General features: G+C 38.5%; 1 protein-coding gene across 1 annotated transcript in view; it reads right to left on the bottom strand.

The window, feature by feature from the left end:
* The window catches only part of ppp2r5a (protein phosphatase 2, regulatory subunit B', alpha isoform), a 44042-nt gene extending 27086 nt beyond the window's left edge, over nt 1-16956 (bottom strand). The window contains exon 1 of the mRNA XM_062436903.1: nt 15886-16956. Coding sequence (XP_062292887.1) covers nt 15886-16033 — 148 coding nt within the window. The 5' untranslated portion in view covers nt 16034-16956. The remainder of the gene's footprint in view (nt 1-15885) is intronic.
* Between the last annotated feature and the right edge of the window lie 332 nt (nt 16957-17288).

The following is a 17288-nucleotide window of genomic DNA, read 5'->3' as shown; positions in this document are numbered from 1 at the left end:
GCGGCTAAACACAGCAAACCAGCAAAAGAAGAAAAGTTCAACTTAATGGTTGTTGTGAGAAATAAAAACTACGATGCGTCACTCAGTTGACTGTAGCGTTGCTACGCTCTAATTCAGCAGCTGAGTCATGTGCTGCACTTAATGGTAAAATCTGGTATAACTAAATTTGAACATTTGAGAAAACAGAATTAATCAAGCTGTTGCATCTTGGAATCAAAACTACGATGTAGCTAGCTTTAGTAGTAAGATGACACTCATTAACAGACGTAATCTCCTTGTACTGCATATTATGACTGGTGTTGCTTACACAAAGCTTTAGAAATCAGTAACACATAATCTAATTACTACACATGGACAAACAGATATCGTGGGGTGTACAGTTATTCCTTAATGTCCTTTTAAGTTGCTTTGTAAACCATTTAAAAGTTGTCTTCATTGTGTCTCTTGATGTCTGTCTTGTGGTTTTATAGCTTAGGTCTCATTTGGGAAGCAATCGCTGTGGCACTGTAAGTAAAAGAGTCCTGGATTTGAGCATTTACAACTGATGACTTTATAGCATGACTTCAAATGACAGACTTAAAGATCCAACATTTCTCCCAAACACAGCAATTAACAAATGCTGTTTTTAAAACTACTAATCAATGTAACAAAACTAAATTCATAGTATTTGTTACATATTTTACATTTCCATTGTCGAGTAAATTCCAACAAGAAACGACTGCAGTAAGTCCTGAAATACGCTGCAGCATGTTCTGTTGTAAAAGCCTGATACTAAAAAGGAAACACCGCAGCTCATCTGCTCTGTATTTAGCAACAGCACTTGAGATGCTGCCGGCCGCTGCCATATGCAAACCAAACGTTGCGAAAACTATTCAGTCGTCATGTTTTCTACGTTCCATTTCATGTTGGTCACAATGTTTCAGCCTGGTGTGAATGGGTGAATACCACACTGGTTTGTCATTATAAGACCGATACTATGCTGGGGTTTGTTAAGTACCACACTTACAGAGCAAAGCTAGTCGGGCAGGCTGCACAATGCTCTCACTATTTCCAAATCCTGTGACTGCATATCCAGAAGATTTGCTGAAATTAACTCAGGCTTGTTCATACACTGAAATTAATTTCTTCCATGACTAGGAAGGAATGTTTTTTGTTGCACAAGAAATATAACAAAACTCATCTGCAGTAAAATCTGTGCTTTAACATAGTTAAAGTTATTTTTACAAAACAATGCATCAATATGTAAATGACGTGTGTGGTTTCTTAGCAGCATATATAGTATGACAACATAAACCAGATTTGGTGACAAAAACAGGAAATATGATCTTAGCTCTAAAAACCACAGCACTGCAAATTTGAAGAAAATGTGATGTTAATCATTAAAATAGCAGCATACAGACATGTGACAAATCAAAGGGAAAAACAAAGAAATGAGTAGAAAAACAAAAATGCTTCTATACAGTGTATGAGGGGTAATAATATAGCTCAACATAACTGAACACCTATAGGACGGTTTTGAAAGTGACCACACTTCACCGCCATCAATAAACAAACAAAAAAATCAATGTAAAAGGAGCACTGAAGCTGTTCTGGAGGTTCATGGTGAACAAACACTTTACAGAGACACTTTGTTTGTTTTTTCATTGATTATTTTCAATAAACTTTCTTTAAAATCAACATTTTTACATCAAATCTTCACATAGTACCTCATAAAACACAAAGAAGCATGTTATTAATTTCTGCAAATGCATTAACGGTTTAATTTAGATATATCTCATGAACACACGGTATCATATTCAGTTTAAGTGTTTTACTTACTTACGTGTCATTTACTTTACTTACTTTACTACCAATCGTATTTGGAAACTCAGTATAACCATGCTGAGATGTGTGTGTGCAACCAGGCATAGAAAACAGATAACATTATTGCAGCCAGGTGTGGTGAAAGAAGTTAAAGAGGAAGTATTGTGCATTAGATTGCATAACGTGCGAGAGAGTGATGGCCTGAAAATGTTCAATATTCCATGAAGGGAAGATCCCTCCCAGCACATAGTACATAATTACATCCTGTGATTTACATTATTGCACATGGAGCTTATATATACCAGAATGCAAGGAACTAGTATCATACACAGATATTAATCAAGGTTGAGTGGACAGGTGCCCATGGGCCTCCAGCTGTATGACTTTCCAAGTCTGATGAAAACATGATGTTTGACTGCTGCTGAGAAACTTTTACACCAACATTAAAGTCATGGCTGGTGGAAATTATTCTTAACACTTAGCTACTCGTAATAGAGCAAGGTTTAGTATACACAGTGGCCAGACAGCACATGTGAGGCTAAGGACTGAAGCATTAATGCGATTACACCACAAACCGTAACATTTATACATAAGCTATTGTTGCACCAGTGTGATTGAGGCCCATTGTAGCATGCTCATATACATCAACAAACAACTGACATTTTTATGTGAGGAGTTTAGACAAAATGTTCTTTAGTGGACATGATTTAGAAAGGCCAAATATGTCTAAATAAGGTCCTACAGTTCGCAATTAATGCCAGAAAAAAACAAGGCCATTAAGTTAGAGGAACTCTCAGTAGACCTGAGAAAGTATGAAAAAAATAGGCCAAATTTCCCAAAATACATCAATTTAAAATGGAAGACATTCTAAACCAAGACCCTTCCTAGAACTGATCATCAGCCAAACTCTTTGCCAAGCAGACAAGCCTCTTTGCATGTTATAAGGGCATGAAAGTCAAATTCAAAAGTCAAAAGTGCAACATGCAGGGTGGCAGATTTATTTGAAAAACAACACTATTTTATTTGTTCAGAAATGTTAACACATTCAAAACAGTAGCTCAACTAAATGTTCAAATACCATCAATGTGTCCTCATTAGTGATGAAACATACGTGTCGACAGACTGCAATTGTGTATGTGAGGATGCTGTAGTCTGAAGATGACTGCAGTTATACAACCACTTTCCATTTTGACACCCTATGTTTCATTGTCCCAACGACTGGTGTGTTGTGCCCTGGATGAATAGTATGTGATATACTGCGGCAGAGGGCAATCATTTATAACAGAAATACAACACTCACATGGTGCATCTGTGACGATTACGCTGTTTTTCTAAACACCGTCAGCACAGTATCACAATTCATGTCTAATGACTAATTCACAATAATAAAATGCTTAACTTTTTCAATTTGTATTATAAGGAAGAAAAAAAGAGTTATAACAGCTTGATATTGTGCAGCTAGAGCAAAGTGTCTGACCTATATCTGCATTTTGATTACTGCTGTCCTTTAGCTACAGCACTTGACATCTCTTCTCAATCCAAAATGTGGTTATACAGAGAGAAACTACTGTCTCATTATATAATCCTCTTGGCAAACTGCGACACAAAGAATCATATCTTTACATAGGTTTATCCAACTGTCGGAGCCGTGCATCTCACTAATGCTTTGGCACAACTGCAGGGACAAGATTTGTAGTGTGAACATGGAAAAATAATCAACATGATGGTAGAAAGGGGTCTTGACCTATTCACAGTTAAATATACAACAAACCTATTTATATTATACCTAAGGAAGCCTACACTCACCATGTTAAAACTCCTTTGCACAAGTACCTGCCCTTTAGGTGCCCACCAACATTTCACAGAATTGTAGCCAAGCAGAAAGAGACCAAAACAAACTGAAGCAAATGATGCAGGTCAGGTGACCTCCGAACAGTGACTGTTTAGTCCTGCACAGTCTTTGTCACTGAGGACTCCACATGTAGGGGATTAGTTAGATTTGCTCCCAAATACCTGCCACAAATTTTCTTCATGCTGCTTTTTCAGCCTGCCCAGTGTGGCAACAAGAACACATTAATGTTTTTTAATCCACAAATAAGGACTCATGCTAAAATATATTTAATTATTAAAATCTAGTGCACTTCAGTTTGTGGGAAAAACAGCTAGAAGGGTTGTTTTTGAAACTGTGGCTGTTTAAATTGAGGACAAAAGGGATTTTTCAATGTTCACAACAGGCTCAACCAATCAAATGTTTAAGGTTATTGGTGGTTAAGGTGAAGGTAAGGACAATGGTTTAGGTTGAGGCCTCTAAAACCAGCAAGAGAGAAATTCCCACTGTAAGCAGCCTAAGAGCAAGATCTATATGGAGACTCAATCCAGGGAAAAATAAAGTGTGGTGCTACTACTACTACTACTAATAATAATAATGTTAATTTTTTACTGATGTATATTTGACTTTATTTGGGTGTTTATCTTTAATTTGAGACACTTCACAAACCTTTCTTCTTTGAAAAACACTTTGAGAAAAATAAACATAATATTTAATGTAAAAACTGCAAATACAGATAAGTGTTTTTGCAAAACTTTGTGATGTCACAGTGAAGTTGACCTTTGACCTTTTGGATATAAAATATCATCCCTTCCTCATTTTATCCTATTAGACATTTGTGTGCAAGTTCACCATAATTAGTGATAGAATGCATGGTCAAAACATCTTTTGTGAAATAAGCAGTGACCTTTGACCATCAAATGTTAATCAGTTCATCCTTGAGTACAAGTGGACGTTTGTGCCAAATTTGAAGGAATTCCCTCAAGGCGTTCCTGAGATATTGTGTTCATGAGAATGGAACAGACGTACACATGTACAGAAAATCCAATGACATATCAAAACAAAACTGGTTAAACTTAAATTGTCCCACGACTTCTGGAGAACCAATAATTCACAGTAGTAGATGAATTAAAGGCTGTGTATGCTTATAAAAAGGCCCTGATTAGGGTTGCATTTCCTGTCTCATACTTGGCCATACACTGATAGAAGAAAAGGAAGAACGAGTCATTGGAGAGATATCTTCCTGTTCTCACAGCCTTAAAGCACACAGAGCTGTTAGATGTTAAGTACTTGTAGAGAACATGTACAGAATATGACTGGTGATGTGTAAAAAAACAGAAGTGACAGTCAACCGTGCTAAATGTGACTATTAATGCATGACAGGAGTGATGCCATGAAGGTCATACTGCAGCTGCTGAACTGGTTTGATGAGATGGTACTGTATGGACAATTTAATTCAGAGATACATCTTCACATTTGTTTAGAGTGCCCATAAAAACAATGCTGGCACAATATTTCACAACAACATCCAATAAGCAGGTTAAAAAGTCACTAGACTCTTTGACTATATTAACTGTAAACTACAAACATGAAATGTGAGAGAAGGGTAAAGAAAATATAATGGCACAAGTACATTTACTGCTCATTGTATAATATGATCTCTGTGTAGAGACAATGCCCAGGTGATAAAGGACAGGTACAAAAAGGTATAAACCAAAATTAGCACTGCAAATAGACAGAAAAGATTTATTTTCTCATGCCAGCACGGTTGCATAAATTATCATCTTAACATAGTATTAAATACTAAATTTCAGCCTGAGGGTATGTCACCAAAAGTGTAGCAGTGTAAAAACGCAAAATCAAAGCAGCTTTTTCCTGCAGAATAAACACTTTGTTAGCTTTCTCTCTTAGGTTTGTGAGAAGGTGGTGTGTTTGAATGAGTCAATGTCTACAACAGAGTGTGTGATCAAAATGTGGTTTTAGTCTCTCCTAAAACTTTAAGTGGACATACATTAATCCTAAAAGAGTGTTGATCCAGAACAAAAAGGTCTGTGTGCACATAGTCTAACTGAGAGACTAATATTTATCTTTTTCAATAGAGCGAGTCAAAACAATTAATTTCATATAAAGAGAGTATTTTTCTAAAATGTATATGGCAAAACTCACATTATAACTAATCTAATTGATGTTTAATGTAACTTTTGTTCCACATAACCTCAGAACAAAACCTAAACTAGTGTCCAGTTACAAGATCATTCAACACAAAAACACAGTATCTAATGTTCATATAAAGATGAGTGCAAGAACAAAGAAGAAAGCTAGAGCTGTTTTCTTTAATGTTGTTTTCATATGTCACATAAATCAAAACACTTTAACTTTACACTGTTGTACTATGAACAGTGTCACAGAGAAACTAGTGCCGTTTTACTCACATTACCACTGTGGGTTTCACTGAAACGAGTTTCTGAGAAAGATATTATTAACTGACACATTGTAGTCTGTGTTGTACATTTACTGCCAGGCTGACAACTTACCGCTAACCTTTTTCCTTTGTTCACATTCATGTCACTTTTCTGCCACGGATTCTCTTGCATTCGCTTAACCACACACTCACCACACACACGCACATTACACACTACCCTATTCCTTTAAGGAGCTATGCTATTCTTATAAAACTACATTTCAAATAAATGTCCTCTGAAGGACAGGGATTTAATGCACTGGTTGATGACTCAAAACAATTACACGGTAATCCAGAGTGATGTACTCTCACCGTGTGTGAGTGAAAATCATTAGTAGCTCATTCATATTAATGATAATGTGACATTTTAGCAGTGAAAAACAAAGGGGAGACACTGAAATGTCTGAAAAATGACAGTAACTGTTTCGCAAAGGCCAAGGTGACATCCTCAAATGTCCTCATTGGTCCCAACCAACAGTCCAAAATTCAAAGATATTTAATTTACCATCACAGAAGACTAAAGAAACCACCAAATATTCACATTGGAAGAAGCAGAAATCAGATTTTCTCTTTAGAAAATGACTCAAAACAATTAACAGATAATCAAAATAGTTGATTAATCAACTGGCATTGAACTAATGCTGGGTGTCCTCTAAAGTTGAAGACAACACAAAAGGCCTGGGCTACTTCATACCAAGCCATGTTGTATGTAGCTATCAAAAGAACGACTGAAAGTTGGTAAATCTCACTCTAAAAGCTGGTAGTCGTCATTATGTGTTCATAAAGATTCAGTGTGGAGCAGACAAGCTCTGAGCTGTAAATGACTGTTATTTGCTGACAGTGACAGCTTCACGCTGATGGTATAATCAGTATAACTGGCACTCTGTTAGCGGTATATGAACCTTGCTATACTGTCTAATTTGGTAGAGCACTGACTTAAATATGTCATGTCAGTGAAAATGGAAAAATAATCTGTGCAATTTACTGCATGTTACCCAGGGAGTGCACGCTTCCTTTTTAAGCTAAAATATATGAACATATTTCCATAATATGCTAATAAGATTGGTAAAGAGACGCAGTAAGGCAGAGCTACAGAGGACCAACGAGGAAACATTTCTGCAAGCATAAAGCATGTCTGAGAATGAGCTTCGCCTCTGACACCAGCAGCTTAAGCTGTGGCGGGGAAAGAAAAACCACAATGAAGACATTCTTGTCTAAGTCACTGATTAGTTATTATCCTCATGAGAAAAGCTGCTGGTTGAAGGATGTGTCACATGCTGTAACTGTTCATCTTTCTAAACACACAGCTACCATCAAATCTGTTGTGAGAGAAAAGCTTTATTTTCTGTATGTAATAAAGCTGCAAATATCACCTGACATAAAAATCCAGAAGTTCAGTTCAGAAAGTGTAGAAAACCGTGAGCAAACACACACAAACAAAGTAATCTATGCACTATGATAAGCTCCCAACTTCCACACAGTAACTGAGAATACTTTAACTTTCTCTCACCAAAGTAAAGACCTCCCAGATTTCTGTACAGCACTTAAAAAACACATTGAAATTATGAGGGGGAAATGATTCGTTGATATACAGCTTTACCATCCATTCCATGATATAAATGTATTATGTAAGGCTGCCCAGCCCTACTTGAAGCTGGTGTTTGTGGTAACACAGCTTCATCCAACCCATGTCTCCAGCCAGCAGACTACCAGCACTAAATAAAGTTGAGGCAGCAGTTTTGTACGTAAAAGGTGGAAGCAAACCCAAACCTGCCTCAGGACATAATTATGATATTGACAGCAACAAAAAAAACAAAAAAGACTATCGCAGTGCAACACTAAAGCTTTGTCCCTTTGTGTCCTAGAAAATTATTTATTGATTTGCCATTGGCTGGCAGACATGACGGAAACAGACCATGTGCCGCACACACTCGTCAATCAATAAGTCGATACGGTGAACATGTTTTTCATGAACAGACATTGATGGGCCATTGCGATGCCATGCTATTCAAATATCTAAACCTCTAAATGAATGCACAGACAACACTAAGACAAAACTGAAATCAACTGTACATTTATATATAGTACATTTCTAGGAGTTTCTTTCTACGCTTCTAAAAAACACACACACCATCAATTCCCAACTATAAAGCAGTATTCGTAAAAGCACAATAATCTAGTATGATAATGATGGTGATGAAAAATGAGGTAAGAAATTGTTTGTTTAGGTCGACACCCAACTTAATTGTGTGCTTTCTTTTTTCAATCTACATAGCGATCTGTGAAATGCCAACGGTGCATACTTTCATAACCGATTCATCTGCAGATTGTTTTGTGATGAATTAATGATTAGTGTGCTTTAAATAGCAAAAGCTGTGCGTAATTCTCACACATAATGACAGCTGCTGTGGGGAACCTCGCTGATGTGAGACCATCACTACGTCTTCCATCGACAGGTTTAACGAGTGGTGGGGCGGACAGAAGTATTGATGTGCTAACAGTGGATGATTGAGGGCGTGTCTATGTCAATTTACATCTAACTAGGAGTGGACATCAGGATAATGCATGTACGCCCAGTTTTAGTTGTAAGTCTGAACAGTTTTTCTTTCTCTCTGGTGATAGAAAATGTTGTGGTCTGATGTTGGCATTAATCATCAGTTGCTGCTAATTTTGTTATAAGAAGGACAGTAATGAGTGATTAACTCCCATATATGTAAGTGTGAATTTCCAGTAACTCACGAGTTACTTGATCCTTTTTACAAAAGTACAGGTGCAATTAAATTCTATTATGTAGAAGTAATCCCTGTGAGCAAAAGAAACAAAAGCCGCTCTGAATGCTCGGCTTCAAATGTTTTTTTCTACTTTCAGGCCGAGCCAACGTCAGCTTGAGAAGGATTTCTTTATATGGTCATCTACTTCACACACACGCACAGTGAGCAAGTTCACTGCTCCACTCCTCTAACATGATGTTTTTTTAAACGTTTTAAAAAAAATTTGGGAGTAGTCACACTGAGCAATGCCTCCATTACACAGCAGTGCAAAGTAAAACAAGTAGTTTACCTGTGGGAGGCGTGCTGGTATTCTTCATCAAACATCATCATTACTGTTGCTATTTCTGCTTTCGTACTATTCCTGCCTGCATCACTTCTAACTGATGCACTGAACAAACAGCTCCAAATATGTTGTTGTTTCAACCAAAAGAACATGTCACTTCCTCTGATTTCTTCACAATAAAAGTCTGCAATTATTTAGAAATTTAGAAGTTTTTAGGTTTGCATCAGTAGTAACTTAACACAACTCTAATATGGCTACCCCTTGGCAGGATTCCTAAAAGCTGGGAGGGGCGTCTTAAAGAGACAGGAGCTCAAACGGACCATTAAGACACAGAGGCTGAACTGAGGGGCTGCCTAAAGGGCCAGTATATCATACATAAAGTTTTTTGATCTGTGAATCATGCAGGGCTACTTTCGTGAAGTCCAAAAATAAAATGTTAGGGCTGTAAATGTGCACAATAGGTCGTGTTGAATAATATCAATCATGACTGAATCCCATTTAATCTTTTCACATTCAAGACCCTGGTGCAGTGCATTATGGTTAACTATTATGGTTTCCTTGGACACTTGAATGGAAGTGTTAACATTATCAGTTCCACCTGTGTTGCTCCTGCCAAGTGAACATGTTTAATGTGGTGAACCAGGGTTTCATATTTTAAACTGAATAGACATGAATAGATAGGAGCCAAGATGATGGCTTAGTGGGTGTAATAAATTAAGGTGTAGGAAATAGATATCCTCTTTGGCACAGGATAAGAGCAGAGCAAAACCAGAACTCACACAGCACAACAACAAAGCTTGTCTTTCTGTGAGGGAACAAGCCATGGAATTAAAATCAATTTACTTTTTGACTGATATGAACACTGTCTGCTTGACAACACCACCACACAGCCCAAACATTACTTTAGGTCTAGTTTGAAATCATGGCTAAAGCCCAAAATTTCACTTCAGTGACAGAAATATCAACCTAAATGAAGAAGTCTGTATTTGGAAAGTAAACCATTTCCCTGGCTTCCTTTCAAGGCTTCTGGCTGCCATGGCAACAATGTTGGTCTCTGAGTGACTCATCTTTTCAGTGTCTATCACACAACAGGAGCTAGAAGCACTCCAACCTCTCCACTGCAGGAAGAAAGATGCATCTTTGCAGTGTACTGTCTTTTATGACCTAAAAAATGCTGGTTACAGACATTTCCTTTCTTAGGTTAGTTACTCAAGTACAGAGGAATAGTGCTGGTGAATTTAGTATCTTTAGGGAGTGAAAATAATGTTTTAAGGTGTGACGCTGTGGTTAATGTCTAGTTTAGGCATAAAACCCACTTGATTAGAACTATGAAAAGATCATGGTTTGGGTTAAAATGATCACTGGAGACAAGTTTTCAAATTCCTTAAAGATATGCAACCTTTACTGTCATGGCAACAGTGAACACCACGATTGATTGACATGAGCAAGATTAAGTCGATTAGAATTTCTAAATGTCGGTTTGGATTATTTTTCGATTAAATGCCCAGCCCTACTGGGCAGGCACCCAAGTAGAACCCGAGTATATAAAACGCTGCTTGACCTACAATGTTTTAGTCAGTGTAGCTGCTGTAAAGCTGGCTAACACACGTAGAGAATATATTACATAAAATCACAAAATTTTGAATTGACAACAGTTTCCTTATTCGAGTATAACTACAACTCTACTTGTGTCTGATCGCTCAGCAGGTTATGTTCACCAAGGCTGCAAGAATCAACATTTTTTGCTATGTCTGGCAGACAGTAGGTGCAGTTTATAAAACACATAAACAGAGTACAATTTACACTGATCAGGACAACTGTACTCAGTCTTGAGATCCTCCTTTTGCTGATCATTTACAGCTGTGTTCCACCGCCTCTGGAGAAAAATAGCAATCCCATGTATCCATCTGTTGTGAGACACAAGACTCTACTCTAAAACTAATGATTTTTCATTTGAGCAGAGAAGGGTACATTTAGTCTTTAGTGTCAAAACTGCAGTCCAAACTATGCAGCAGTGAAGTAATCTGTCCATGTTCTTGAGTTTCTAGTTTTTAAAGTTGAACCTTGACATCCCATTAAACCAGTATCTGCATCAGGAGCTACTTTTGGTTCTTCGGTCTAGCACCTGGTCTACGTTTTTGTTCAAGATTTGTAGTCTACCAAACGACTTTTTCATAAATGAAGAACCAGAATCATGCAAATGGACTGAGTGTAGGGCTGGGCAATATATTGAAATTATATCGATACCGTGATATGAGAGTAGATATCGTCTTAGATTTTGGATATCGTAATATGTCATCAGAGTTGTCTTTTCCTGGTTTTAAAGCTGCATTACATTAAAATATATTATTTTCTGAACTTAACAGATTGTTCTAGCTGTTCTTTTATGTACCTTTTACCCACTTTATCATTATATCCACATTACTGATGATTATTTATCAAACATTTAATAGTGTAAATATTTTGTTAAAGCATCAACAGCCATCTTTATAATATCGATATTGAGGTATTTGGTCTAAAATATCGTTGTGATATTTTAATTTTGTCCATATCGCCCAGCCCTAACTGAGTGAATGAACTACTATATGCAGTGTTAGGTACAACAAGGTTAAACAGTTATTAACGTGATGTTAACATGCTCATTCATTCCTAAAATCTCCCAAACTTGTATCATTAATGGCATGGTATTATCATATTTCCATCTAATCACTGTGTGCTTCAGTCTGACGCTGAGACAAAATTTGTCTGATTTTTAGTGCTCAGGTGCCCTCTGCCACGATTTACTTCTATGTACATCACGTGGCGGTAGCTCCTTTACAGTAAAAGCTTTCCAGCTCTGGCAGTAATTTATTCTTTAATAATAACACGTATTCATTTATGACTGCAAGAGTCTTTAAAAGCTTTCTTTGTATTTGACATCAATATGTATAACATTCAGATTTTTTTCTTTCAAATTGAGCAGGAAAAGAAAACTGCTAAAAGAACAAAGAACTTGGAGATAAATTCATGCCAAGTAAATTAACGTGCCATTTTCAAGTTGGCTCTCTTTCCTTCTAACTTGCAAACCAATTAATTAGCAAACTGAATGACTTCACTGTCTGTCAATGGAAAGGTTGCCGTGAACCGTTTTATTTATATAACTCTACACCACAGACACTAAGGGATGTAACTCACACCACCTGACTGATGTATGATGAACTGATCATTTTCAAAACCAGTAAAGATGTTGCTATTATGATACCTATTCTAGTTATTCTAACACACAATATTAAATAAGTAAGAATAAGAATATAAATTTCCCTAATTCTACACCAGGAGAGGATCATGACAAGGCACAAATAACTGAGGTCCCTCTCAAGCTTTTAGTAGAAGAAAGGGGGATAATTTGGCTGTCACTTTCACACCTGTCAACAGGACAGCTGCTGCTCTGCTGCTCAGGTCACTTTTAGTTGCTGCTGTGGTGCGATGCTCTAGTTTGGTGTCGTGTTTCAAAGTCCTGCTTGAAAACTGTGTCTCTTGTTATTATTCTGCTCTCTGCGGGAACTTTCTGATACCAACCTAGTTTAAACACATTCAGTTTCCAGCATCACGAGAAGTTGCATCATGCCAAGAAGTTCCTACTACCTGATCAGACAAGTCCATTTTACTTCTGCTCTGCCCGTACCTCTGTAACATAAACACTGTTGGTAGGCTGTTGAGGCTTGCCTGCACAGAACATGTGAGCTAATTGTGAATTTGTCGTTAGATCTTATAATGCCATTTTGGATTTAAAGAGTCAATATTGTGTCTGTATTTGAGCTTATAGACACTATGTATCTATCAAAACAAAAAACATGGACTGAATAGATATTTTTTGTTTATTAGGGCTGTAGTGATTGATGTGCTGTTGTCCAACCAATTTGGTCAGACAATCACTGGGGGGTTGCACCCACACCCACCCTGGACGCCGTGTCAGGGGTTTCCAACCCCCAAAAGTTTAGCGAGAAGATAGTGCTGTGTTTGCTAGTGGAGGTAACTCGGGTTTACACTCCAAAATGGTAGGTGGTGAAAATGCTACCTGCTATAAAACAGAAATAAGAAGAAGATGGCGCTGCACATCCAGAGGAGACCGCTGCTAACCATGGTGAGTCTGACCAGCAAAATACACCGGTCATGAACACCACACAACACATCTGTTGTAGCGTGGCCACAGCACAGTACATCCATTATCCACATGTGTGTAACTCATGACTGTTTTTATGCAGCTCGTCTATTTTGTTTTCCTCTACACGCGACTACTCAGCCCTCCAACAAGTAAAAACTACACAGAACTGGGTAAAAAAAAACTCTTTAAAGATCATTTAAAAAAATAATTGATTGTTTCTCACTATGCAGTGACTAAGACGGGAGTTGGTGTAGCAGGTAGAAAAGCCTGCTCCGCCCCACCTATGTGACTTGTCGCGCTGTGTCTGGTGGATTTCTGCTGCAAGACGAAGGAGAGGAAGCCTGGAGGAAGAGAGACCTTGTCCAGGCTTGTCAGGCTCCAAGATAACGTTATCTTCTACCTTCTGCTACGATTTGGTGCATTTACAACATAATATAATACAGTCTTTGGCTTTTGTTTGATAGCTACTGTTGCCAAAAAGCGTTGCCAACACTACATATCACCTGCTAACACTAGTATACAAACTAAACTACTTTGTTAGCTTAGCAAGCACACATTAGCTTGGACGACTAACTTGGCCTGTTTAGTGTATTACATGAACGTTGCTCTTTTTTTTTTTTTTTACTCGATCGAGAATTCATTTGGTCGAAGTCTGGATACGATTTCAGGTAACTGTATGTAAATAATATGTTTAGTTGTATGCTAACTACAGTGAAATAACTTGTGAGAACATGTAAGCAGGCTCAGCTCTGTCAGGCTTACCACTGACTACAGGAGGACAACAGACGGGTATCTTGTCAGGTGCATGCTTAAATTTGGCATGTTACCACTCTTTTCGAAAGGAAAATGACTGAAATCTATATAAAATGTGAGATTGCTCTAAGTATGACATATTAAGGTGGTAGTTTGTACGTATGTTATACCAATTATTAAAGTACCAACTGCATGTTAATAAACGACAACCACGGGTGACTGTATGCTTGAAATGCAGCGTTGGGCCTCAAACTAGTTAAAGTGTGTCTGTGTTGAAATAAACTGCATGGGTACAGTTTGTTCAAACCTACAACACCGTAGCCATAGATATACAGAAAATTAAAATAACATTTGAATTTACACAAATATTGAAATGTTTACGTGTGTCATCTGCGCTTAACATCAGGAATCCAACACTATTGAACAAATGAATATACATCAGACCAGCAATACTTCAAAAAGTCTAACAACGTCGATGGCAAGTCATTTGTTTTCCTCCAAAAAGAGGCAGGGATGTGTTGCAAGCCAAATTTCCCAGATGTGCTGGTCTGATGTGTTAAGTTAGAGACTTCTCGTTTTTTGGGAAGAGCAATGGTACAGCTGTTCCCAAAAATCTGAATCAGTCCTCCACCCCACATACAAATCCCCCAACAACAACATGGAGTTCTGCATCAACTAAAAACAGACACTCCAAAGTTTGATACTGGCCGCCCATATTTTCCCAGTGTCTCACATTTCACTTAATGCTATTTTGCTGTCCTCTATTCTCTACTGCATGACCCTGAGGTAGTTTCTGCAGAGATGATTGCTAGTTGCCACTGACATACACTCATTACACAATGATAAGGACACTCACAACACTACAGGCTATGATCTCCTACACACTAACAAATCAAATGCAACAGGTAGTTGTCATTTTCTTAGCTGCAGCAGGAAGTTCAAATTCTCAAACTTGCTGGGATTATTTGGATAATGTATAAGAATAAATGGACATAGCTTAAACCAGATTGGTGCTTATGTATTGATGTGTTCCAGTGGACCACTTTTTTGTACAATTGTATGTCTTCAACTTAGATAGCTTTGCTAAATAACAAAACCTACAGGTGACATGCCTTTGAGAACAGGTGATTACTGAGCCTTTCTCCAACATTATCAATATTGACTTCACTATCAACAATCCTTAACACCATAAAGATAAGGGAGAAAAATCTGACCAATCAAAAGTGTCGTCTCGTGGTTTATTAATTTTATCTCCAAAGCTCAAATCTGTAGTTATTTTTTTGAGAAGGCCTATCAGCTCCAGAGACACCTCTGAATGATATGGCGCCTCCACAGCTCCTTGAAGTGGAAGCATAAATCCTACTTAACCCCTTCTTCAACACCACTCTCTGAATGTGCCTGTGCATGTCAATTGAAGCTAAACTGCTCCAGTGAGGTTACTCTTGAGTTTCTGGAAAACGCCTTGTAACTTGGAGGAAAGCACGAAGCAACAGTGATGCAAGAAAAAATGAACACTTGTTAACTAAACTTAGTATTTTGTAGTAAGAAACACAAACATGGTGTGATGCACTGCCCCCCACCCCCAAGTCAACTCTTCCGAGCTGCTTGTGTAGAAGCAACTAACCATATAATTTGGAAAGTACAGCTTGGAGAGGTGCCACTGTGATTCCCTATCCAGCAAGTTTAAACAAAGTGGGCCTGTACTGAATGTAAACTGGGGAGATGATTTGCACAAATTGTTTGATTCTGGTAAAGGACTGTACAGTACTGTGTTACTGCAGTGGACATAACACAGTAGTCATGAAGACTAGCCTAATAGCGGCAGACCCATCATCCTCTTACCTTTGAGCTGCGGCAGCGGTGAAAGCTCCACTGGAGCACTCTGTGTGCGGTACTGCGAAGAGCCTTGGGATTTTCTCTGTTTCTGGGCCTTCCTCACGGACTTTCTCGTAAACCCGTCCACTTTCTCGGATGCAGAGATGGCCGACATTTTGATGCATAAACTGACGAAGACTTCAGAAAAAGCGACTGTATCCCTAGGCCAAAATAAATGTTTCCTTGTGTGTTCCTACTGTTCGCATGAGAACAAAAATATGGAGCAAAACTGCGCTGCTTGAAGCTCGTCTCCTGTTCCTGTCCAACTCTGGTGTTATTCTGTATGATCCAACATGGTCGGTCGGTAGCAGGGGTTAGACGGTCTCCAAGCACTGCATCATTGGGGTGACTTTGTTTTTCGGAAAACACGGGAGCAATCTTCAAAACACGAGCCAAAAAGACAAACTACACCTCATGACATTGCCCGCAGTACAACCCTGAGTCACCAAAATTCAATAAATATCGGCGAAGTTTCTAAATTTCAGATGTTTTTTGCTGCGGCGTCGTGCTTGCAAAAGGTCTACCTGTTGCAAAACGTATGAACGACATTGTCATTTACAAAGTTGAATTAGATGTGAGGTCCTTCCCACGGTCAGTAGCACACTGCTGTAACTTACTGCTGGGCTGGCAGCTAAATGCTCCTAGCTAGCGTGCTAACATTAGCTAATGTATGCCACTACGACACAACCGTTTTTACCACCGTGGAGGAAAGAAAAGTTAGTTGGCTCATGCATCAGTATAGCTCTTTGTAAAAAACTCCATGTCCAAACACGGGGTTTAATCCTAGTTTGACTTCCGCTGAGTATTTTCTGACGAACTATCCGCGATCGATGAAGTTCAATTTTGCTCGACGACTGTTTAGCACTTAAAAGTTAGCCGAATGACTTTGTCTTAGCTACAGTCCTCGCTGAATGTGCAGCAGTGCGTTCGTTCTCCCGACCTCTAAAAACGCCCGGGTATTTTTACATACAACACGTCTCCAAACGTCGTGCTGAGTAGGCAGCTGTGCTATAAAACACTCCCAGTACCGCCGCTCAGTCCTCGTCTATCTCGCTTGACTGTTCAGGAGGCAGCGGAGCCTGACAGGTGTACGTCATTGACAGACATCGCTAACAGCCAATCACAAGCGGAGAGTTACAGAACTGAAAACTTTTTAAGCCAATCAAATCGCTCAGAGCGCGTTTCGCTGAGCATGTGACATGTGAAAACAAATACGTGACGTTGTACAGTTGAATGAGGAGTGGCAGCAGTGAAAGGTGTAGTTTATCATCAGAGAAAGTTGCAGCAGGTAAAGGGCAGGTTAACCATTTTATGTCTTAAAACAACACTCAGGCGTCCATATGAACACTAAAGGATGTTTCCCACAGTGT

The sequence above is a fragment of the Scomber scombrus genome, chromosome 17 (genome assembly GCF_963691925.1).
Source record: "Scomber scombrus chromosome 17, fScoSco1.1, whole genome shotgun sequence".
Classification (NCBI taxonomy): domain Eukaryota; kingdom Metazoa; phylum Chordata; class Actinopteri; order Scombriformes; family Scombridae; genus Scomber; species Scomber scombrus.
Note: the sequence above shows the minus strand (reverse complement) of the source record. Positions and strands in the feature narration are given on the sequence as shown.